The sequence below is a fragment of the Porites lutea genome, chromosome 9 (assembly GCF_958299795.1).
Source record: "Porites lutea chromosome 9, jaPorLute2.1, whole genome shotgun sequence".
In the NCBI taxonomy this organism is placed as follows: domain Eukaryota; kingdom Metazoa; phylum Cnidaria; class Anthozoa; order Scleractinia; family Poritidae; genus Porites; species Porites lutea.
Window position 1 is genome coordinate 19,600,810 of NC_133209.1, and position 25,017 is coordinate 19,625,826.

Below are 25,017 nucleotides of genomic sequence, written 5' to 3' on the forward strand. Positions count from 1 at the left end.
TCACATAAGTTTACACAAAGATTTGCATACACGTAACACACACCGCGTGCAAATTATTTTAAAGTCACGCTTTCAGTGTCCGCACTGGGTTATGAAAAATGTTTTGTTTCCAAAGGTTATTACAATATTCAAACTTATTTACCTTTTGTGCTTTAAAATAGAGCAAACTCTTCTTGGATTTGGCGTTACTCGCTTCACGTCGGCTTCCGCTTCGCCATAATTTCTCAGCCCGTTTCCCGGGAGTTGCGCCACTTGGCTGAGACGATGTCTTAATTCCAAGACACTTTCAACGGCTCATAACCGAAAAACTAACAGGGGTAGACCCGGGTAGACCCCGAAATTTGCAAAGAACAAAGGATGAAGTAACAAGATGGCCAAAATAATTCGATAAACCCGCTAACAGTAACCAGCAAAAAATCCAAGAAGAACGGCAAAAAACAACACTCAAATCATCATGGCGGCCTGCACATGACCGAGCAATTCAAACTTGTCACAAACGCTCAAGAAAGCAAAATATTTAAAAGTAACGCAACTGCTCTCACGATAAAGTGTTCCAACAACTTTTTACGGCGGTATAGTGTCGAAATTACCAACACAAGCTTGGAATAAAGCGAAAATTTCACCACGTATACCTCTGAAAACAGCTCTTTCCGAGCGCGAAAATCTCTCTACAAATGACGCATTCTGATTGGTCGAATCTCGTGACGCACACCGCCTGGTCTGCAACTTAGCGACACAAATTCCATACTGATGACGCAAATCAATGTTTACTTAATAAATCTGGTAGTAATGGGGTTCCAAATTTGATTCGGTTTGGTAAAGTGTTGTGTTTATCTGCGAACGAGCTCCAGCAAAACTCAAATGCTTGTTCTAGACAAGACTATATTGCACAAATATTGACTGTTTTGTTAGAGATTCATCGCGTTTACATTTGACCTTTGTGGCCTTTTGTCTTTTGTCTGTCATTCGTAAACAGTATAGCTAAAACAATGCAACTACTTCGTCGACCAATCAGGGCTTCTGACCGGATTCTGGACATATTTTGCGTCATCGGTATGGAATTTCTGTCGCTGAGTCGCGGACGTTCCTCCTAGCGAGACGTCCTCAGCGGCGAAGAGCGTGGAGAAATGGATGTTTTCGCAGGCTAAACTTATCTTGGAAAGATGATAATGGTCTGTGAGCAGGGCAGTTAAAAGGTATTGTTTGAAAACAAAGCAAATCTGGTTATATGTAGTTGAACTTTAAGCAATCGCTTCATAGTAAACCTCAAGCTCATTTGGTTGGAAATTATAAGTTCCAACCCAGACATAGTTGCTGGAATGGGGATTAGTGTACGAGCTAGTACTAAAGTAAGAGTTGGAATTGTATTTTGCGTTGTTTGAAATGTATATGTCATGGCCCGAGCCAAATGTTGAGCCATAATTATAGTAGCTGTATATGGCATAGTCATATTTGTTGTTTATGTCTTTTTTAAAGGGACTGTATCCATAGTGGTTTTTTAGTGAGTACAAGAAAGTATTTGTCGAACGCAGATATCCACTTGACCCTGAAGTGACAAAAACAGATGCACAGACTATCAGAAAAAAATAAGAAAGAAAGTTTATAATAGCTCAGTAGAGCTTGTTATGTCGTGAATTGTAATAATGTCGTGAATTGTAATACCTGTCGTAAATTGTAATAACAGTTGTCGACAATTTTAAATAAACAAGCTATTGTACATTGTAATAACACGTTGTCGCAATTTGCAATAAGCCTAAAACAAGACTAGAGAATATAGCCCAAAATAAGGCGCCACTGTGATATGTTGGTCAGTGGTCACCAAATTCCTTGGCCAGAAAAAGGAAAAAGAAACTTGGAAACGCGATGAATTAAAGTGTAACCCTTTGTAACGTTAACTTTGCTTAGACTTTGGTTGGAATTAATTCAATGGATCGAACTATTAGAGTTATTAAGTGCAAAGACGTGTTAGAGTTTTTGTGTAAAACAAAGTGTCCGTTCGTCATGTGTATCATTTGTGTATTTTGCGCGACAAAATAGTTAGCTGTAGCTGTATTCGGATTGTTCGAGAAGGTAAACACGAAGCACATTTATTCATCCGAAAAAGATACATCCAGTTAGTGAACTTTATTACTGAACACTTACCTCAAAAGTCAACCAGAGGAAGTAAACGGCTAGCAAAGTGTTGAAATTTTATGGGAAAAAGAAACCTGGAACCACCCTGTAACGGTTGAGTGCGCTAGGCCATTTCAGACCCCAAGCCTCTGTTTCAATGCAAGGCTAAGTGCAAAGCAATGATATTTTATTTTAATGAAGATGAAACTCATTATCACAAAAACGTTTTGCTCTTAGCCTACGGTTTTTGGAACTTGGAAGTAGCCTATTGAGCCATGAGCTTATGATGAGCTGCATTGTGGGATTCCTGTCGACCAGGACAATCCTGGTTATCTAAAGGAGTTCTTGGTGAATAATTTTTCATTTTCGAGACTTATTACAAAACACAAAAATGTGTTATTACAATTCACGACAGTTTGGCTTATTACAATTTACGACAGCTTGGTTATTAAATTTTCGGCGACAACGAGTTGCTATTTTAATTTAAGAGAGATATTACAATTTACGACGACTGTTATCACAATTTACGACAGAACAGTCCTGGGGACCGTTTCTCGAAAGTCCCGATAATTAACGGGCCCGGTAAGCTGTCCCCGTTCACATTAAAGATCGAGGTTTCAACAGTTTTGCATCTAACATTATAAAACTATCAGTTAAAGAAACAAAATGGAGTAGTTTGCCAGCCAGGACCCGCGCTCTTATTCTTTATATTTCGATTTGAATATTTGATTTCGGGCCCGAAAAGTTACCGGGACTTTCGAGAAACGGGCCCCTGGCCACAACCAGATCTGATGACGTCACCCACATTTGCAAAATGGCGCCCACGCCGAGAAACACACACACAACACTTCCAGGCTCTTTGCTGCACCATAGTTATTAGAGGAGACTGGTTATGAGTAGTACATAGGGCTCCACTAGGGACCAACCAATCAGAGCGCAGCAAAAATTTGTGGGAACCAATCAGAATCAAGCATTTAGCACACGTGACCAAAATGACGTCAAAAGCTCCCAAATATGGGCATCCAATTCACGTGACCCCATGGGGAAAAGAACACCACACACAAGAGGTGGATCCACATAGTTCACATAGTTTTATTGAACGTACCGCGTAGAACCTGGTGACAAGTGGGACGCATGCGCAGTTCAACCCCAGACGTTTGTCCTGCGCAGTCACGTGAATGGGATCGTAGGCACATGCGCAGACCACCCAACGACTCCCCAGGTCCCCCGCATTCATAGGAGCCTATGTCCGACTAGACCTACGGCGCATGCGCAAACACTCAAACGAAGCCCCAGACCCCTCGCATCACCGGAAGTCAATAAAAAACACACTGTATGAAGGTCAACATCATCCATCCATATCATTTAATACAAAACAAATCTCGAGAATGCCCTAAGTTACATCCGGGACGTGTGTGACGTCCGAGTGACGTCACGCCCTTGACTTTAATAGGTAAACATAAGAAAGGGTGTTTGCCACTTGGCTATTGAAGTCATGTGATGCGGATGTGGCCATGGAATATAATGGTTGAATCCTGCGAATGACCACGGTTTGAGTAAATGAAAACGTAAATTGGAATGGGCGGCTGAAACGAATTAGAAGGAGGGTGGTTAGAGCCAAGAAGCAAACTGAATGAGAAACAGTCGACCATTGCCACGCACGAGGCGGTGGGTTATTGTCCAATGATTGACTGGAAAAACAAAAAAGACTTAATTACAAGTGGGACGTGTGTGACGCCCTCGTGGTGTCACGCCCTGGAAGGATTGTATACAAAACAATTCTATTAATATCCAGTCTTGCGTGAAATCAAAATGCTCTAGGATCCAATGTGTTTCTGGGAAAAAATTAACGTCTTAGTTTGAACAAATGGAGTAAGCTGGCCTGTCCTTGATAATTGATGATACAAAGTTTGTGAGGGATGATGCTTTTGAAAATCATCACCACTTGGATAATCCAATGGGAATCTAATTAAAAAAATAATCATGAACATCCAGCAGGAGTGGCGCCACCATGCAGACCTCCCCCTGCCGGGTGTTCAGAATTCCCAATCCATGCTCTCCATCATGGCACAGCCCCGACAGGGTTCATGGAGTTCGGACACGTGCCGTAAATAGATCCAACAGCGTTTACACACAAAATATAATTGCCCCGTCAGATTTTGGAGGGACCTCGAATGTTGGTCCATCACCTGGGCAATGGCTGAAAAAGGAAAGGGAGATAAATGGCTCGTATGACAAAACGAGAATCTGAAAAAATAAAAAAAAACATGTTTTTTAAGGACGGGGTGGGTAGCCCATGCCTTGCAACATCTCGCACCAATAACAGGGCACGTGTAAGTCGCTGGCAAAACGAAAGTTCAAATAACAACGACAACAGAGTAATTTAATGGGTCTCGGAAATGGAAGGGCGACCCCCGATCCAGTGTACCACTGCACGATGCTGCCGAGAAAACACCATGCAGCGGAGGTACCATGAACCCTGTGGGTACTGAGAATGGTATGCGAATCTACAAAAGAAATTAATAATAATGCTGTAAGGCCATGAGTAAATAATTGATATCGTCTCGGAGCCGGTGGTTGTTCTTGAGGAAGAAATGCGCACCTAGAAAACAGTGTCATTACAGAATTGCAAGAGATGTGGAACACTATGAATATGGTATCGTTGTTGCAAGGCAAGGATCCACCCCCATTGGTCCATAGTAGAAATTACATCTGAAACGTTTCATGAAGACGGATTACACATCGAACAGTACTATAATGACAACGCAATTGCACGGGTCTAATCCATCCTCCATAATGTTTTAACGTATAATGAAAGCCTACAAAGAGGTGGAAAGTTGAATCAAGATGGGAATACTGGTACGAAAGAAACCGGATTGCAAAGGGCGGATCCATTGCGTGTGATGACGCAACAAGCAATGCGTGGCTGTAAAAAAAAATTAAACTAAAATCAATCCTCTAAAAACCCTAAGGCAGCCAAATCCGGTTCACCCACAGGACCCTGGCGCCGGAGAAACGAATTAATTCTAAAGGTCATCCGTAGAGGCCAATCGTCCCAGTCCCGATGGTTGGGGTCCCCACTCTGCACAAACTCAACAATATCATCTTCAGTGAGGGACCCCTCCCGGTTGCCGGCAATCACATCATCTAGTCGCAATCCCTCCATCATCCTCTCGCAGTGGTTACAGACCCCGCCAGGGGTGGGATGCGCGACCCACTGGTAAATGTGGCACACGGGTTGATTTTCCACAAACTCCCAAGAATCTAATAAAAAAATAAAAATCAACACGAACAGGCTGGGACCCAGAACCGCGCGGCCCAATTGAGTCGAGCTCGTCGAGGGCAAAGACACAGGTGGACAGGCCACAGTACGGTGCGTAGAAACTCAAACCCCTTGAACACGTCTAGGAATCAAAAAAAGGTATAAGGAAAAGGGCCCCACACCCAAAAAAGGAAAGCCATAACACTTACCAGCCATGCGACGGCGATGGACCTCGTGATCCAGTTTCCGGGCAACGGGGTGGTCCCACGGCAACGTTTTGGCCCAATCCCGCAGTTCCTCGTGGGTGCAGCGTCTAAACAGGGCGCGCAGGCATTCGTGACCCATCGGGAGGTGACACAACAACTTTAACATCTCAAACAGAACAGCAATCGGTACGGAGTAGAGCACAATCGATTGGAGTGAACTCACCATCTTGAACAGCGTGACTGAACAAACTGGAATGAACCCACACGGGGCGCGCAACGTGATTTAGAGACTCCACGAGCGAATCGGATTGGTGGAGAGCCATCACGTGGGGTGTCTAGGAACGAGAGGAGACTCTAGGGGGTACCCCCCATGGGTACACCTTTTCATCCCCTGACCTAGGGGTCTAGCGCGAGTGTGTGATTGGTGGATACCGGAGGATAAACAAGGGGAACACCATGTAGAGAGGTCAGTTGCCTGAGTTTTGCGCTGTCAAGATGGACTGCCGAGGGTTAGTCGATCCCAGGAACAAACCGTTTGGCCGCGTGCTCCCGTTGGAGGTACAGATTAAGATTATGTTTTGGGTCCATTGCTTCTACACCATGGACAAACGAAAGAAGGTGGTGCGAGAAATCAAGGGTCTACCCAAATGCGACCTCACCGGTTTCCCTCAACATCTGGGCGAGGACCGTTGGTGGAACCAAGTGGTGGTGCGATTGCACGCCCCCAGAAAAAATGGCTGCCACCACTGCCACCGTCTCATGGATCACCGGTTATCGGTAAGGGAACGGTGTTGTTGTTGTTGTTGTTTTTTTTGGGTTTTGTTTGGTGGAATGAATGGTCTTTTGTGTCTGGATTTCAGATTGGCATGATGGTGGAGATGGCGCGTCAACCCCCCAATCTCGACCGCCTGATGAACGAGGGCATTGCGTTTGTCATTGACACCTTCAAGCATCAGATCCCCAAGTGTCCCCTTGGAAGACTCCCCGTCATGATTGGCAGGAGGAAGGCCTCGTACGATACGGTGGACAAAGTCATGAGACGATTGGACTTGATCATGAATACCATGTCAGCCATGAATTTTATTGTGATTGACATTCATTAAAAAACAAGTGATATGGTCTGAACCGTGTTGTCTGTTGAATGTTCATGTACGTTTAAATAAAGCTTCCAGGGTGGGATAGATCGCTTGGTCTTCTTCCAGCGTGCCTACAATGGCGGTTTTGTCTTGGAGGGTGGGTAAGGCAATGTAGTCCTCGGTCATGCCTTCACAAGGTTGATATTGACCTAGGGTGGGATTCCACCATAACCATTGTTCCCGATCCACATCAAACACATAGAGGGGTTTGCCTAAGAGTTGGGCCATGACCACACTCCAGCCTGTCCCACCCAATAGATGCTTGCGACACTCGTCAAAATAGCCCACGGCCAAGACTAAGGACGCGGGCTGGATCACGTAATAATTGCGTTGTATATACTGGAGGCTGATGGGATGATGCACTTGTCGACCCAATCGAAACGCGGCCTGGGTCACAGTGGGGGTGGCGGCGTCCAACTCCGTTTGCGTCAAGGGCGCAGGAGACTTGGCTCGAGGGTGACAGGGTGGGATGAGGACCACACACGCATGCCCATGCAACTGACATAATCGTTCCACATGCGTGTCCACGCCTTTAGCACCGCCCGTGTAAATAGTCAGCGGCATGGTCTATCGAAAAAAATGAAACACAGTGTTTAGGGTGAGACAACGGAGTCCAAGCCCACCGAGTAGGCAGTTCATCATCATCAGCACAAGACAGCACAAGAGACCCACGTCGTTCAACGCCATGTTCGCTTACCGTCAAGAAGAGAGGACCGCGACGAATGAGACGGCCTTCGAACCACGGTTGGTTTTATAGCGGAAGGCGTAGGCTCTGATTGGCGGAGCGTCCGATCACACCACCCTCACGAGTTTCAAGGGCTGAGACAGGATTGGTGGAAAAAAGATCGTATGAGGATCACGAGACGCAGGGATATGGGCTATAAAAGGCAGGCCAGACGTGCACCCTGCGTCATTCCGCCCAGACATGGAACGTCAAGCCACTCAACCTGCCGCGGTGCCCTCAGGACGCAAACGACGCCGAGTGAGTAGTAGTAAGAAACCCAAGGGGGAAAAAGAAGCCCTAGACATGAAAGCCACCCGTGAACTCGAGAGGACTTTGATCGGTTTGCCCCGAGCTGAAGCGGAGACCTATCAAGCGCAAGCTGTAGAGAGGAAAGTAGAACCGACCCCCACCAGTGAACTCGTGTTGGCCCTGAACGCCCTACCTCGAGCAGACCCACCACCCACACCTTCCCCCATCGTCTCACCCGTCCCCTCAGTGAACGACTTGATGGAGGGCACCCTGAAAGACTATGAGGAAGAGTGTCTAGAGGAAGGGACGTGTCAGTCGGATCCTGCCCAGGAAGACCATGACCTCGATCAGATGGACACCCAGTTGAACGAGCTCTTGTATGAAACGTGCCCCTTTCATCCTTGTGAATACATCCAGTGTGTCAACCCCCACACCCAATTTGGCCAATTGAGGTTCAAGTGCCCCCAAAAAGGATGTCCCGTGTATTTGTTTGAAGAGAGTCGGGAAGTGATGATGGAGAAATTGAAAGAAGACACGCACCCTCAAGTCCGTGCCCGATTGCAACGAGGGGAGCTCAAGTGCAAATGTGGGTTGGTCCCTAGGATGAAATTGAGCCAGACCAGCAAGAATTACCAGAAAGTGTTTTTCAGTTGTGGGAGCTTTCTCCCAGGACAAGACCCCCGTGGCTACTTTCAATGGCTCCATGGCCCGCTGTGGTGCCCCCGAGAACCAGCGCAACCCACACTGAGACGATGGGTGAAAGACACACCCCCTGAGCTCCATACCAGAGAGGTTCTACCTATCCCCCTTTTGAAAGGAAAAGGTCATGAGATGGAGACATCCCCACCCTGGGAGATGAACTTTGTGGAGAGGAATAGGCCGTGGTTCAATCAGTTTGGGGAAGCCGCCAAAGCCCAGGAGCGAGCCTTGGAGAGCAGGCTTCATTTGCATAAGAACTTTGGTAGCATAGGGTTGTTTTGAAAAAAAATCATGTAGGTGTGTGAAAAAAACTATTAAAGACAGAGATTGGCTAGGATCGTGTGTCAGTGTCTTGATGTCGTTGCCACGCGCTTACGAAGATCCCCAAGCACCCGGGGCCTTGGGCGGGGTCCAACCCTTTGCCCAAGCCCATAAATTGAAAACCCCACAAGCGCAACGGATTCTCCAATCGGTGTTGAGTTATACCCTCCACAAACCCCGACGGACGCGGTTTCCCACCTCGCCCACGTTGGTCTTTGACCGAGACGAACAATGGCAGATGGATTTGGTCGACATGCAAAAACTCCGTCGATGGAATCAGGGGAACAACTATTTGTTGACGGTGATCGACGTCCTGTCCAAGTATGCCTGGGCCGTCCCCATCAAATCCAAAAGCAGCACGGAAATGATCCGAGGGTTGGAAAGGATTCGTCGACAAGCCTCGCCGCGACGACCGCTCCGCGTGCAGACGGATCAAGGCAAAGAATTTTTAAATAAAAAAGTGCAAGCCTGGTTCAAACAACAGGGGTGGCATCATTTTTACACGTATGGGGATACCAAGGCCTCCGTGGTGGAACGATGGCATCGCACGTTGAAACAACGCATGTACCGTTATTTCACCGCTCACAATACGTTACGGTACGTGGACGTGTTACAACCCTTGATTCATACCTACAATCACACCCAGCATCGCAGTATTGGGCTAGCCCCGCATCAAGTCACCCTCAAAACGGTCCCGGACGTGTGGGACCGACTCTACGGCTCGCGTTTGGACCAAACGACCCCACCGCCCAAATGTCGAGTCGGGGATCGGGTGCGTCTCAATAAGAAACATCGTCCCTTTAAAAAAGGGTATTTGCCCGGGTGGACGGAAGAAGTGTTTGTGGTCACGCACGTCCGTCGTCATCCGATCGTCACTTATCGACTCAGTGAATGGGACGGCACGCCTATAAAAGGCACGTTTTACGAACCCGATGTTCAAAAAGTGCAAGTGTCGGACGACTCGTTATTTCGGGTCGAAAAAGTATTGAAACGCCAAGGACGCCAGGTGTTGGTCCGGTGGAAAGGGTGGCCGGCCAAGTACGATAGTTGGATTCCCGCACACCATGGTCCGCGTCAAAATCACCCCTCGAAAAAGGAAAAAGCGGGTGCGGTTTCTCGATGAGGTGCAGGCGGACTCCAGCCGACCGCGAGCCAGTTACACCCCCACGCCCACCAGCGACGCCGACGTACTGAAATTCATTCAGAAGAAAGCGGCCGAACAACGGCAAACCCAACCGTGGTGGGAAAAGTTGGCCAGTTCGACCAAGCAGCAATGGGCCTACGCCAATGCCTACCATCGAGCCGAAGAGTATGCCAAGAAACGAGGGGCTTTGCGGTCCCCAACCAAGAAAAAACAACAACGCCGACGCGCGGGTCGTCATCCACCGATGCGCAAGAAGAAACCCCCCAAACCCAAGACGTGCATGACCCTGATGGAATTGGCCCGGGCCTTTCCCAACATTGCCCAGCAAGTGTGTTTTCATCCCAAACAATCGACCTTCAATTCGTTGGTGGGACGCGTCCCTCGCAGCAAACAGAAAGTGAACCAATGGCTATAAAAGGGACCCTGATCCATTGGGAGGAGACCATTCCTCCTCCTCAGGATGAACGAGATTAAACGCCTGACGCTGGTCAGCGATCCCACCAACGAGTTTCCCAACAATGCCAACAACAGTTTCAAGGTGCGATTGCCCGAACGGCTGGTGTTACCGGGCGCGGGGTGGCATGCCTCCTTGATGTCCCTGACCGTCCCGGATCAAGGGCAGAGCAATGCCATCATTGCTGCGGATCCTCATACCAAAGTGGTTCGATTCAAGTACCCACAAATCATCCGTAAATGGACAGACACAGGCAACCCATCTACCTCAGGGTATCTGCGTGTAGAGGCCCCTTTACTCAATGGCCAAATCGAATTGGAAGATATCATGAATATGAATCAAATCGTAGCCACAGGGACTGATTTTTGGAAACGCGTGAGTCAAGAAGTGCATAACTTTACCATGAAAACACTCGTGCAACAACAAAATCATTTGATGATCCATGATCGCGATTCAAAACCAATCGTGAGCATCAAAAAACACGCGATGCCCCGACTGACGTGGAAAGAGGATGCCCTGGTGATTCATGGGGTGCCCCAAAAAGATTTGACTGATCAACGCCAAGTCAACGTGGTGGAATTTTACATCAACTTGGACATTGCCCTGAAGTTTGGCTTGTTGACCAGAAAGACAGGCAAAACAGCCAATGTCACAGGTTCCTTTGACATTGGTCCCAATTTGCAATTCACGGCACCTGCAGACAACTATAATGAGACCACCAGTCCAATTGGCAGTCAACAGCGGCGGTTTTACAATTGGGAAGGCGAGCAGTACATGGGTGTGAGGCAGACCAGCCGAGCCTTTACGATCATGACCATTGATAATGTGGTATGGATGAGATTGTACATGGGCTTCGAATGGCAGATCAACAACCTGAATGCCTCGTTTGAAAAGATTGTGGGAACCCGTAAACGCACCGTCATGGTCTATTCGGATCTAGTGGAATCCACCGTGGTGGGCAGTGGCAAGTTTCCCCTGTTGAGGGAAGTGCAATTGTTGAGAACCGGTGATGGGGAAAGCACAGCGGAACCCCTGCACCATCAATGGATCAAAGTGCGAGGACAACAATTGGATATTTTGGAAGTGGAGATTGCCAGTACGAGTGGACCCCTAGCCATTTTACCCCCAGGCAAAACCCTGGTGACCATCGGTCTCAAACAGCTATAAAAAGCCACTCACGCCACGCGAGGGACCAAACAGCACCTCGACGTGAACCGACCCAATGCGCGGAGGCAGTTTAACGCGGTACCACACGCCCGTGCTCACCTCACAAGAGGGCCGGGGGTTGGACGAAGAGTTGATCAAAATAGCGGGACCCCTGATCGTGCAGCAAGCTCAAGCGGGACTGCGAGATATTCAACGAGGCAAGAGTGCTGCGGAGACGTGGGCGGATCGAAGTGTGCAACTGAGCCGTGGGTTGAAACGGAAAGCCCCCGCCATGGTGTGGGCGGGCGGCAAACACAAAGCCAAAAAAAACTATAAAAGAGCTACCCAACTTATACGGGACATCTTTGGACGTTAAACATGGTACGCGTGGGGGGTTTTCTCAAAACGCAAAATCGCATTCGACGGCAACGTGCCCGTGGACGGTTCATCTCGCCGTACCAACTCGGGGGCACGATCTTTGGCAAGTCCACCATGGCGCGCTATCCCTTGATGTATACCTCCTCCCGCCTGACGGACACCCTCTCCATGGAGAAGAGGATGCTTCGACAAGTGCGCCAGATGAAAGGAGGGGATCTCAGAAAGGTGTTATGGGCCAACCAAGCCAAAGCCAGGAGGCAACGGATGAAAGGGGGCAACGTCTTCCGCAAGTTAAAAAAACGCATCCAAATCGATTTTCCTCATCGCCCTTTTCCTTCCGCGCATCCCATTCATGATGGGTACAGACTGCGAAAAGGTATAAAAAGAGGACGCCGTTAAACCCCAGGGACAGACCGCATCATGTCGCTCCAACTGTTTGACGTGCCCGATGTGGATTACCGGTACGAAGCCTCTCGGGAGGTGGAGTTTCAACCCGCCTTGACAGGCATCCAGCCCATCACGTTCTCCATCCCGGGCTCCGACGATTATTACGAAACCAATTCCCTCCGATTCAAAGTCAAAGTCCGTCTGACCGATCCAGCCGCTGGGTATACAGGCTTGGATGCAGGGCTGCTCATCTCCGATGGCAACGAAACGAGACATGTGTACTGCGTCAACAATTTTGGACACTCCATCTTTCGAGATATCACCCTGAGCATGAATGGGGTCCTCATGACGGAACAGAGCAACACCTACCATTACAGAGCCTACCTAGAAACTCTCCTGAACTACAACCGAGAAGAAGGAGCCACCAAGTTAGCCCCCCAAGGATGGGTCAATCAGCTCAATGTGGTGAATGTCATGGGAGCCACCGCCGCCAATTCGGATGTCCTCACGGATGCCGATTGGAGTGGCAATACAGAATTGAGAGCCTTGACCAGCAAATTACTGGAAGAACATTGGCACACCTTCCTCATCCGCCCCCATTTGCCACCCCTCAAGACAGGCAAATTATTGGTCCCCAATGTCCAGATGGACTTTGAACTCTTCCTCAACCCCAACACCGTCTACTTGCTAGGTACCCCCAACAAAGGCACTTTAGTCGCCAAGAAATTTCCAGCCATTCATCCAGAAGACATCAAAGTCCCCTTGCTGATGAGAAAAGTGACCTTGAATGCCAGTGTCTATGTCAGACTGCAGAAAGAAAGACAGCTGGGCAAACAAATTGCCCGCTACCCCGAGGTGCGGAGCGAAATCCGTACCTTTTCCTTTGATGGACGAACCACCCAGTGGGAACAAGACAATGTGTTTGTGGGTCGATTTCCTGACCGAGTGATGGTCGGATTACTGCATTCGGATGCCTTCAATGGAAACCTACAAAGATACCCCTTTGCCTTTGAAAAGTTTGGTGTCACCCAGATACGTCAGACCTTGAATGGAGAAGAATACCCTTACAGAACCCTGCAACTGACTGGAACAGAAGCCTATGAAGATCTACTGGGGTACGATCGATTTCTACAAGCCATGGGTGCCTACAATGAAAACAAGATTCCCCTACTGCTGCCTGGTGATTGGGGACAAGGCAAGAACTGCACGTTGTTCCTGTTCAACAATGTGCCCAGTGGAAAAGCTGATGATCCTCAGTATCGCAACCCCCGTCAATCGGGCAATGTGCGACTGATCATTGATTTTGCAGCGGCTGTCGGTCACAACATCACCGTGTTGGTATGGAGCGAGTATGAAAACATGTATGAGATCAATCATATGGGAGGTATAAAGTACAACATCAACGGCTGAGATGGATTCAGAAGACAGAAGACACCGGGCATGGAGTTTGTGGCGCTCAGTGATAGGGTGCTGCGAACGTTGGCCCTAGAAGATCCCCAATTACGACGCGTGTTTCATGGCGTGTACCCCACCGACCAGTTACCCCGCTCACCTCCCAAGAGTGTCCGTCAAGCCTACATTGTCAACACGGATCCGGCGGGAGAACCGGGACAACATTGGTTGGGCTTGTGGACGGAACAGAACAAGTGCGAGGTCTTTGACAGTTATGGACTGCCCCTGCACGTGTACACCCACCCGGACCTGCACCAATGGTGGAGTCAATGGAAGCACCTGATCCGCAGTGACCAGACGTTGCAAGCCCTGGATAGTCAGACCTGTGGCCATTATGCGTTATTTTTCTTGAAAGCCCGAGCCCAAGGCCAGTCCTATCAAGACTTTTTGGGGCAATGGAGTTGCGACAATTTAGTGTTGAATGATCAGAAAGTGGCCGAACAGTTGAAACGCGTGATTAAACAGGAAGTACAAGATGAAGTCGATGCCCGCCCAGAGGGAGGGCAAAAGAATGTGAGCCGCCAGGCCTTTATGCTTTGTAATCCTTGTGAGTGTTAAAATAAAAAACACCATAAAACGAGATGTGCTGTGAAAGAGTGGTCATTTGAAATCTCATCATGATTACGCGAGGGGATGTCCAACGTGTGATTGACGCCTTCATGTTAGAAGAAACCCTGTATTGGTGGTTACACCCCATTGAACGGGTGAACACCGTCCAAGGGGTGGATGCGTGGGATGGGTATCATTGGTTAATGGCCCGCCAACTGGCCCAAGACCAGGACTGGGTCTCCCTCAAACAGTACATGGACACCATGAAAGAAACGCATTTAAGAGAGACGATGGAACACCTGATTCAGTTCGAATCGCCACGACTCTACCGCGAGTATTGGACGGCATGCCTAGACGACGACGACGACCCCGTTTTCGTCAAAACAGGCGCGGGATCATGAGCGTGTTGGCCAAAGCGGCCAAAATCGGATATAAATTGGGACGTAGCAAACGGTATAAACGTATGGGTGCTAAAGGGGCCACGGGTCATTATCGACGTCTGCCTCGACCGTGGGAAGGATGATCCGACACCCCAGTAGTGTGATTATCGCTGGCCCGTCGGGCAGCGGCAAGAGCGAGTTAGTGGAACAATGGTTACGGGACCTCAACGTGTTTCAAGTCCGACCCAAGAAGATCGTCTATGCGTACGACCGATGGCAACCCCGGTTTGATCGTATGCAAAAGAAGGAGGGGATTCAGTTTCATCGCGGGTTACCGGACCCTCGTCATTTGACCCAATGGTTTGGCCGGACGCGCGGTGGGGTGCTCGTCTTGGACGATTTGATGGAAGAAGGGGGACAGGACAAACGCGTGTTGGATTTGTTCACCAAAGATTCCCATCATCGCAACATCACCGTCTTGTATTTGACGCAAGATTTATTCCCGCCTGGCAAATTTTCCAAGACCATTAATCGCAACGCGCATTACATTGTGGCCTTCAAGAATCCCCGGGATCAAACGGGCATACGCACCATTTTACTGCAAGCCTTTCCCGACCGATGGCGTCAAGTCTTGCGCCTATTTAAACGCATCACGTCCCGTCCCTTTGGCTATTTGATGTTGGATGTGCATCCGGCGTCGGATGATCGGTACCGCCTGTGGAGTCATTTAACGCGCCGAGAAGGCAAGACGCAAGTCCATACCCTTCCCGTGGATGTCCCTGCCGTTCGAAAACGAGCTGCAACGAGAACTCGCCAGGGTCCGTCGGCAAAGAGAAGGCGGACAACAACGTGACTTATCGGTCCGCATGGACACCCCGACCTTCTCGCCCGCTGGCGTGGGTTCGCCCACCGCCCCTCCCTTAGATCTCAGTACCATGACGGACATGGTCGCGGAATTGACCCAACCCGTGGATCGAGCCCAATTGGATCAAGAGATTGAGGATTTTAACTTGACCTACCCGGTCAATGTGGACGATGCCTTGGAGGCGTTCACCTTACCCCCCGTGGCAGGCACAGGCACTACCACCACGGCACCGCCACCGCCACCACCACCCACTATCACCACCGCTCCCACCACGACAGCCACCCAAACCCGTCCCACCACGTCCACCCGCACACGTCCCACGGCCACTACCACCACCAGCTCCAGACGACCCAGACCACGCCTTGTCACCACCGCCACGACCACCACGGCTCCCTCCCGCCCCTCCACCGCCCGACGCAGTGCTGGAGCCGGCACCAGGACCACCACTTCCACGGTGACGACTCCGACGGGTCGTCCCACCATCGCCGCCAAACAACCGCGACGACGTCCCCGCGTGCCCTCTCCACCATCCCCCGATTCCTCCCCTCCGTCGGAAGACGAGGATGAAGATGATGACGACGAGGATCGACGGCGAGGCTTAAGGCGACGGTTGGATTTGTTGAACGAAGATGCGCAAGAACGGGCTCGAGGGAGACGCATTCGCAATATCACGCATACCAATACCGTCACCACCGTGTATGAAGAGGGAGGCCGACCTTCGGTACGCCGCACGTCGACGCGAACTTCCAGCCCAAGTCCACCCCCTGAACCACCCCGCCGAGGCCGTGGCCGAGCCCGTGGACGGGGTCGACGCCCGTGAAAAAAAGATATAAAACCAGGATCCTTCCTTCGACCGTCCCAAAACCATGTGTGGCCGATGTCGAAGCGGGATGGCCCCTCGACGCAAACGCAAACGCACCACGACCCGACGTCGATCCCCCGCCAAACGACGAAGAGGTCAAGTGGGGGGTGTCGGGCCCGGCCTGCCTCTCGGGATTCTCAAAGCCGGGTATGGGATCACCAAAGCCATAGGGGATCATCAAACCAAGCGTGCCATCGCTATTGCCGACAAACGCACACGAGAGTGGGAATCTGGCAAACGGAAACGCTATGCGGGGGAATCGTTTGTTTGTTCCATCATGTGAAAAAAATAGTATAAAAGACAAGAGGCGTGTCTTTCGTTGGACAGAGAAGGGATGATCATGCCTTGTGGTCCACGACGAATACGACGCCGACAGCAACGAGGGGGTATTCTCCCGCTCCTCCTCCCTATTGCCGTCGGGGCAGCCATCGCCTTGAAAAAAAAGAAAAAGAAAAAAGTGGGCAAGATCAGTGCCAAGCAACAGGCATTCATTCAACGACGGGTCCAGCGGATGTTAGGTCGAACGGGGTGGGGCGGGTTTAAAACACTGAGAAAGCTATAAAAGACACGCTGGGTAGGGACCCAGACATTATTGGAGAATGGTCCGTGGACCCAATGGACGCCGACACCGTTATGTCCCCCGAAAACGACGCCGTCGACGTGGTCTGCAACGCGGAGGTAGGCTACCGTTGTTGGCAATGGCTATCTCGCCTTTGTGGCTCCGAAAATACAAACCCAGGGTCCGTGTTCGTCGACCGGACTAGACCCCCTCGCAAGGCCATCACGTTGACGTTAGAGTGGACGGAGGAGATCGAGGCCGCGTTGTGTCAGCGATGTCGACGTCATATGCAACGGCATTATCATGGAGAACTGTGTCGTTCATGCGGGACCCAATTTACCATAAATAGAGCGGGGTCGTGGCAATTTCTCAACCTTCAGCATGGCGTGGCGCATGGAACGTCAAGCCCCGTTCTTGAAAAGTGTCTTACAAGAAGCCAATCAACATAAACGACAAGAATTGTTGCGGATGGCGAATGCGGATCAGATCAATGCCATCAGTGAATTGGTGATGAACACGCTCCGTGGCACCGTGCCCCGTTCTCGACATACCATCACGTTGCTCAAACCCCATGCCCAGAGTTTACGCGCCATGGCCAAACCCGCGCATTCGGTGAAACGACGGCGCGCTATCATGATGGCTCAAACAGGCGGCGCCCTCTGGCCTGAACTCTACCGATGTTATAAACGTTGCATGCGCTAGACAAGACACGTCAGTTGCATCATGGAACCCGAGATGGTGAGCACCACGGTGGACAACGCCCCTGCTTTTTTACAATTAAAAGAAAAGTACAAACAAGAATTGGTGGAAGATACTCGCTTTAGTAAAGCCGCGGATTTGGCGGCCAAACAACATGTGCTCCTGACCAGCGAGGTCCCCGATGCCTGGAAACGACCGCAACTCAAAGCCGTGAGCCGTCAATTACGCCATTGGACCAAAAAAGTGCGTCAACCCTTTGGAGCGCCCGCGGGGGGTGTGCGCGCTGCAGGGGCTACGACGCCCGGCGAGGATGATGATTTTGAGGCGGGGCCTATGCAAGCGTGGTTCACGCAGTTGGTCAAAGCCACCAAAGGTATAAAACAAGGGTCCACGTCGGCAGGACCCAGAAAACCACCTGTCCCGCCCAAACCGAACATCACCCCCAGTGCTAAAAAGAAACTCAAGTTTACGCCCCAAGTGAGCAGTGCCGACTTGGCCGAAGGGTTGCCTGGTACATCCACGTCGTCCTCCATTTCTTCGACGCTCTCTCCAGCGATCAAGAAACATCTTAGAAAGAAAGCGAAGGCGGTGGTCAAAAAGAAAGGCCTCAGTGTGGCCAAGAAAGCCTTGGATTGGAAATCGTGGAAAACCCCGTGATGGGACGGAGACGTCGTGTGACGGCTGCCTCCCGTGCCCGATCGAGGCGACGCCAACGACGATCGCAACGCGGGGGCAAGTTATTTGATGTGCAAAACCTCCTCAACAAGACGGGTATTGAATTTCATTGGCCCGGCTATCAGTACATGGGCCCTGGCACCCATCTGAAAAAACGTTTGGCCCGTGGGGATCCCGGCATCAACCGGTTAGACAGGATTGCGAAAGTGCATGACATGGACTATGATAAAGCCAAGACCTTGAAAGATAAATGGGTGGCGGATCGCAAGATGATTGCCAAGATTGATCAACTCCCTGGCCGCAAAACCCTGACGGAGCGTATTGTCAGACGCATTATGAAAACCAAACTGAGATTGGGCATGTAATTAAGTTGAACACAGTCATCACAAGATTGAATGATCTAATCACATGTTTTAATAAAACTCACATTGCTCTTACAAATATTGTTGCAATTGTTGTAATGCGTTTGAACGAGTCGAGTGTATAGGGTCCTCGTCAGGCTCGGAGTCGGACCAGTCTAAAGGCAACCACGAGAGGGGAAAGGGACGCTCTAATTGTTCGTCCAACCATTGCCATCGTTGACGCCGAATCGATTCCATCCGTTGCTCGTACTTTTTTGATTGCAAGGCTTTCCACCCCTCTTCGCCCAAGACTCGCTTTTTCTCTGCTTGCAACGCCCGTCGCCGTTCGTTCAATCGGTGTTTGTAGGCCTCGTAGGTCCCCTCTTCCTTCATTTTCGCCATCCAATTCTTTTGGGCTTGCGCGTTCCTCCGTTTCACCTCATTCCGCCGCTCCTCGGACATGGCATAGTAGCGCTTCATCCCATACTCCACTTTTTTTTTTTGAAGGCCTCGTACTCTCCGTTGGCTTTCATGCGTGCCATGCGCTCGTGGTAGCGTCGACGGTTAAGGGCCTTTGTAGTCTCGATCCCATTGACAGCCGCATACTGTCGCTGTCGATACAGTTTTTGTTGAATCCTATTTTTCTCGGGGTCCCGCTTTTTTCGGCTCGATTTGGGCGTATCCATGCTCTATTTCCAGCAAACGGGCAGCACACACGTCTGCCAAGGCCCGTAACTTTCTGAATGGACTCTCTCTGGTCTGTCTCTCTCTGGCACGACGGTCCCGCTGTTGCTGTGCAATCTGTTCGCGGTGACGGTGGTAGTAGTCCCGGTTCAGCAAGCGTACATAGGCTGCGTTTTTAGTTCTGTAGCGCAGACAGGCCAGTCGGTTGGCTTCTCGGGCTTGCGCTTCCTGTTCGGGTGTCGGAGCGGGTTTAGGCGGTTTGGGTGGTTTCACCTTTTTCTGGGCCGCCCGCCGTTCACGTTTCTGCTGCAACAATCTCTCTTTGTTCTTGAGATACCACGCGTGTTTCAACTCTCTCGTTTTCTCAGGATCTTTGTTGGGCATCTCGAACTCACACTGACGTCTGTTCTGAACGACCGACTTTATCTAGGGGATTCTCCGCCAATCACCGATCTCGGTCCAGGCCTAGAGGAGATGGGAGGAGTCTGTACCCATGGGGGGGACCACCCCTGATCTTCTTCTTGTCAATCAAACCCCCTCACCTGACTCTCACCTGAGCTTGGTCCACCAATCCCAGCGCAGGAGAGATCACGTGAGAAGGTCTATAAAAGTCAACGCTCAGCGCGGGAAATTTCAAATTGTTGCCGCTGTCATGGCGGAGGCGTATCCTTTCAGTGACGATGAAGAGGAGGATGCTCTATTGGACCGCGCCTATGACCGTTGGGAACAGTTGGGAGGGGCTGCCGCCCGTGGCCCTCTCTTTCAATTCAGTATGCAACCCATCGGTCGACGACGCCGCTGGCGTGATGTGGTGGAGCGGGCGCAATTCAATGCGCAATTGCGGGATCCTGTTCCTGGGGATAATATTGGTATGGCGTTGACCGAAGCACTCCATCAAGCCATTGAAACAGAACTGGGCCGCGAGCAGCGACCTGCCCATCATTTTGTGAATTTTGCTATTACAGCGCATGGGTTCACCCATGCTTATCAAACAGCCAATTTTACGGTGGGGGAGTTTTTACAACGCACGGCTCGTTTGGATGACATGTTAGCCACCTTGGCCGGCAAGTTGAACAGCAATGAAGCCTTCAACCCCGATCGCGGTTTCCAAGTGGATGTGGTGTTTGTGTCTATGCCTGGCCCAGGAACAGGCCATCGTAAACAACGCAATGCAGGACGTCTATGCCTGGATCGAGACAACAAGAAAAAGAAATGTATTATCACCATTCGAAACAGAGATGCCCTATGCTGTGCTCGCGCTATTGTCACCATGCGTGCTCATTGTCATAAAGATCAAGGCGTGGACGGGTTTCGCGATTGGGACAATCTCAAACGTGGTCTTCCTGTGCAGTTACGTCAAGCCCAAGCCCTCCATCAGCAAGCGGGGGTGGTTGAGGGTCCCTGTGGTTTACCCGAGTTGTGTCAATTTCAACAAACGTTAGGGTCTCAATATCAATTGCTGGTGATGACCCGGATGAAACCCTTTTTTCTCATCTTTAAAGGCCCTGACGCGCCTCATCAGATTCGTTTATTGAAATCCAATGATCATTTTGATGGCTGCACGTCTTTTCCTGCATTTGTCAACCGCTCGTATTATTGCCTGGACTGTGAACGGGGGTTCAACACCAATGACCGCACTAATCACACTTGTCAAGGGAGACGCTGCAAAGCGTGCGGTCGATTTGATTGTCCCGATTATGTGCGTGGCACCCGCCCTACGGAGTATTGCCCCTTATGTCACCGCAAGTTTTACGGCAGCCAATGCAAACATCATCATGTGGTCACCAAGCAATGTCAATCCATCAAAACCTGTCTCAAGTGCCAGGCCCAGTACACGGTCGTCCCTAACAAACGTCATCAGTGTGGGCACGCCAAATGTCCCGTGTGTCGAGAATGGGTGTCTATCCAATACCATAAGTGCTACATTCAACCCGTGGCAGTGGAGGACGAGGAGTCAGAACCAACCGAGGAGGGAGGAGGTAGCATGGTGGCGCCACCCGCTCCCCTGTTTGTTTATGCGGATTTTGAAGCCATGCAAAATGCGGAAGGAGTGTTTGTGGCTAATTTGTTGTGTTATTCGTGCAGTGAAGAAACGACCATTCATGTGTTGGACGGGGAGGACTGTGCCCTCCAATTTTTGCACGATTTGGATGATCTCACGGTCCTCTCGGACACAGAGGGCGAGCGGGAGATTCTCGTGGTGTTTCACAATTTGAAAGGCTTCGATGGCATGTTTATTTTGCATGAACTGTACCAGCAACAACGCGAAGTGGTGGATCAACTGACGGTGGGCGCCAAAGTGTTGTCTTTCAAGAGCGGACCCCTCAAATTCATTGACTCGTTGTGTTTCTTGCCCATGCCACTCGCCTCGTTTCCTAGCACCTTCAATTTGACCGAATTAAAGAAGGGCTTCTTTCCTCATTTGTTCAATACCCCGGATCATCAACAGTATGTGGGCCGCATCCCCGATTTGGAATTTTACGATCCCGAGGGCATGATGGCCAAAAAGAAAGACGAACTGACGCGTTGGCATGCCGACCAAGTCCGTCGTAACGTGCGTTTTGATTTCCGTCAAGAAATGATCGAGTACTGCAAATCAGATGTGGCTCTGTTGAAAGCGGGATGTGAAGCTTTTCAACAAGAATTTGAACGGCAGGCTGGCTTCAATCCCATGGCCAAATGCATCACCATCGCCAGTGCCTGCAATCTCTATTGGCGCAAGCATCATTTGACCCCCGATACCATTGCCGTCGAACCGCTCAGGGGTTGGCGAGGCGCCCAAGTCAATCAATCGCTCAAGGCCCTGCAGTGGCTCTACTACCAAGAACACCTTATTCCTAAAGAGGGAGCCAGTGCCGATCGCATTCGACATGTCCGGAATGGGGGCGAGCAGTTTGTCCGGACCCTCGTGAACAGTTATTTCGTCGATGGCTACGATCCCTTGACCCGCACTGTCTACGAATTTCATGGGTGTCTTTACCATGGTTGTCCCACTTGTTATCCTATGAGAAACGCCAAACATTATGCCACACCGGATCGAACCGTGGAGGAACTCTATCAAGCCACGCTCTCCAAACGCATGGCCCTGCTCCGAGCGGGTTATACTGTCATCGAAATGTGGGAATGTGAATGGGACCGACTGGTTGATGACGAGCCCGCTGTCTCTCAGTTTCTGGCTTCCTTTGATCTGGTGGCTCCCCTGGAACCCCGTGACGCCTTTTTTGGGGGTCGCACCGGTGCGGTGGCCCTGCATATCGTGGCTGAAGAGGGGGAGGAGATACGCTATGTGGATGTGACCTCCCTGTACCCATGGGTGAACAAAAACTGCCCTTACCCTATTGGTCATCCCAAGATCATCACCCAACCCGTCGACCAGTCCCTGGAGTCCTATTTTGGTATTGCTACGGTGGACATTCTGCCTCCGGCTGGCCTATTCCACCCTGTCTTACCTGTACGCTGTGGCCAAAAGCTCACCTTTCCTCTCTGCCGTGCCTGTGTCCAGGCGGAACAAGCCCAACCCATGTTGACCCGAACCCAGTATTGCCCTCATTCGGATGCGGATCGCACGTTACGTGGGACCTGGTGCACGCCCGAACTGGTCAAAGCTGTGGAAAAGGGGTACACCCTCATCAAGATCCACGAAGTCTGGCATTTTCCCCCTGAGCAATGCCAAACGGGTCTTTTCGCCCCTTACGTCAACACCTGGCTGAAGTTGAAACAAGAATCTGCGGGGTGGCCCAGTTGGTGTCAGACCCTCGAGCAGAAACGAGAGTACATTCTTCGTTACCAGGAACGGGAGGGGATCCGACTGGACATTGCCAGCATTGCCAAAAATCCCGGTCGCAAGGCCACGGCCAAACTGATGTTGAACAGTTTCTGGGGCAAGTTTGGGGAGCGGATCAACAAACCCACCACCGTCACTGTCAAGGACCCCGCCCATTTGTTCAGCTTGATCTCCGACGCGGTTCTCGATCTCAGTACGCTCCGTCTCTGTACCGACGACATCCTGGAAGCCGTTTACACCAGTGTCCAAGACAATGCTGTCAAAGGCACCAAAACCAATATCTTTGTGGCGGCTTTCACCACGTGCCATGCTCGACTCAAGCTCTACGAGTCCCTGGACACCCTTCAACAGCAAGTCCTCTACTATGATACAGACAGTGTGATTTACCGATGGCGTCCGGGTCAACCCAGCATTGCCACTGGGGATTTTCTGGGGGACATGACGGATGAATTGGACGGAGACGTCATCACCGAGTTTGTTTCGGGGGGCGCCAAGAATTATGGGTACACGACCCGTGGAGGTAAAGTGGTGTGCAAGGTCCGCGGTTTCACCCTGAATGTTCGGGGGTCCGCCATTCTTAATTTTCACACCATGAAAGAGAACATTCTCTCGGAACTAGACTCGCCTCAGGACTCTCGCCGAAATTTGAACATTGTCACTCCTTATCATTTCACACGGGATCTAGAGAAGAAACAAATTCAAGTGGTTCCGCGCGTAAAGCAGTATGGGTTGGTGTTTGACAAGCGCGTCATCGATGTGTCTACTCGATCCAGCTTTCCCTATGGCTACGAGAAGATTGGGGATGAACTCGACCTGCTATTAGATTTGTAAGAAATAAAAATGGGCGTGACGTCACTAGGACCTCACACACGTCCCGCTTGTACCTAGGCTCTACGCGGTCAATAAAACTATGCCAAGAATGTGGATCCACCTCTTGTGTGTGGTGTTCTTTTCCCCATGGGGTCACGTGAATTGGATGCCCATATTTGGGAGCTTTTGACGTCATTTTGGTCACGTGTGCTAAATGCTCGATTCTGATTGGTTCCCCCAAAAATTTGCTGCGCTCTGATTGGTTAGTCCCTAGTGGAGCCCTATGTACTACTGTTATGAAAAGCGGCAAACATCAATGATAAAAACAACAGTGCTACAGTTTATGTTGGAAGCACCCTGAAAGTGCACAATTGTTACGCCGCAAAATGTAACAATTGACGCAAAATGTAACATTAACGCGAAATGTAACAACTTTTGACGGGAAATGTAACATTAACCCGAAATGTAACAACTTTTGACGAAAAATTTAACAACTTTTTAACGCGAAATGTAACAACTTTTTGACGCAAAATGAAACAATATTTTTAACGCGAAATGTAACAAGCAAAATGTTACAACCTTGAAATAACTGAGAGACTTGGGCATGAGCCTTGTAGATAAAGTGTAAATTGTCTGGTTACAAAAACAGTTTATTTATAAAGTTTTCTTACAATGTCAAATAAACTTACAAAACGTTTTTCGATAATAGTAACTAAATCCTGAAACAGTCGAACGAATTGTTGTTTATTATATCTTTCTTTACTGTATATGTGTGACGCTGAAAAGAAAGTTGGCGTTACAACATCCGGGACGTATTAGATGCGTTAGGATGGTACATTTTAAGCATACTCCCTCTGGGGAGTTGAGCCCGTATGAATTCGAGGTGAGTATTGATTACAGATCATTCTTTTCACACTTTTGTCGAGTGAAGACGCTTTTTGTTTTTATCCGAAGCTGTCTTTTTTTGCCCACCTCCTCCCCTTTTCCCTAAAAGGACAGTGTAGCGGAGCAGTCATCCGACTGCGTGAGATAATCAACGGTGTTAAATGGGCGTCGGCATGTTTAAGTTTTAAGGCAGCAGGACTGGGTTGGTATGAAATTTCTCACATTTACTGGAAGTCCGGTAAGAAATGAGAAAT

The 25,017-nt window shown here is 50.0% G+C and overlaps 2 protein-coding genes across 2 annotated transcripts in view; one reads left to right on the plus strand and one right to left on the minus strand.

Annotated features, from left to right (window-relative positions):
• Positions 1–1,241: 1,241 nt before the first annotated feature.
• Positions 1,242–25,017, minus strand: part of LOC140948359 (uncharacterized) — a 41,438-nt gene continuing 17,662 nt past the window's right edge. Inside the window, exon 17 of the mRNA XM_073397595.1 lies at positions 1,242–1,546. Coding sequence (XP_073253696.1) covers positions 1,242–1,546 — 305 coding nt within the window. The remainder of the gene's footprint in view (positions 1,547–25,017) is intronic.
• LOC140947996 (uncharacterized) lies at positions 14,739–15,452 on the plus strand. The gene has a single exon (XM_073397225.1). It carries the CDS (start codon positions 14,739–14,741, stop codon positions 15,450–15,452), a length of 714 nt encoding a protein of 237 aa, XP_073253326.1.

Bases quoted from the DNA above. Each gene is read 5' to 3' on its own strand.
- LOC140947996 (XM_073397225.1), top strand. From the start codon at position 14,739: ATGATCCGACACCCCAGTAGTGTGATTATCGCTGGCCCGTCGGGCAGC.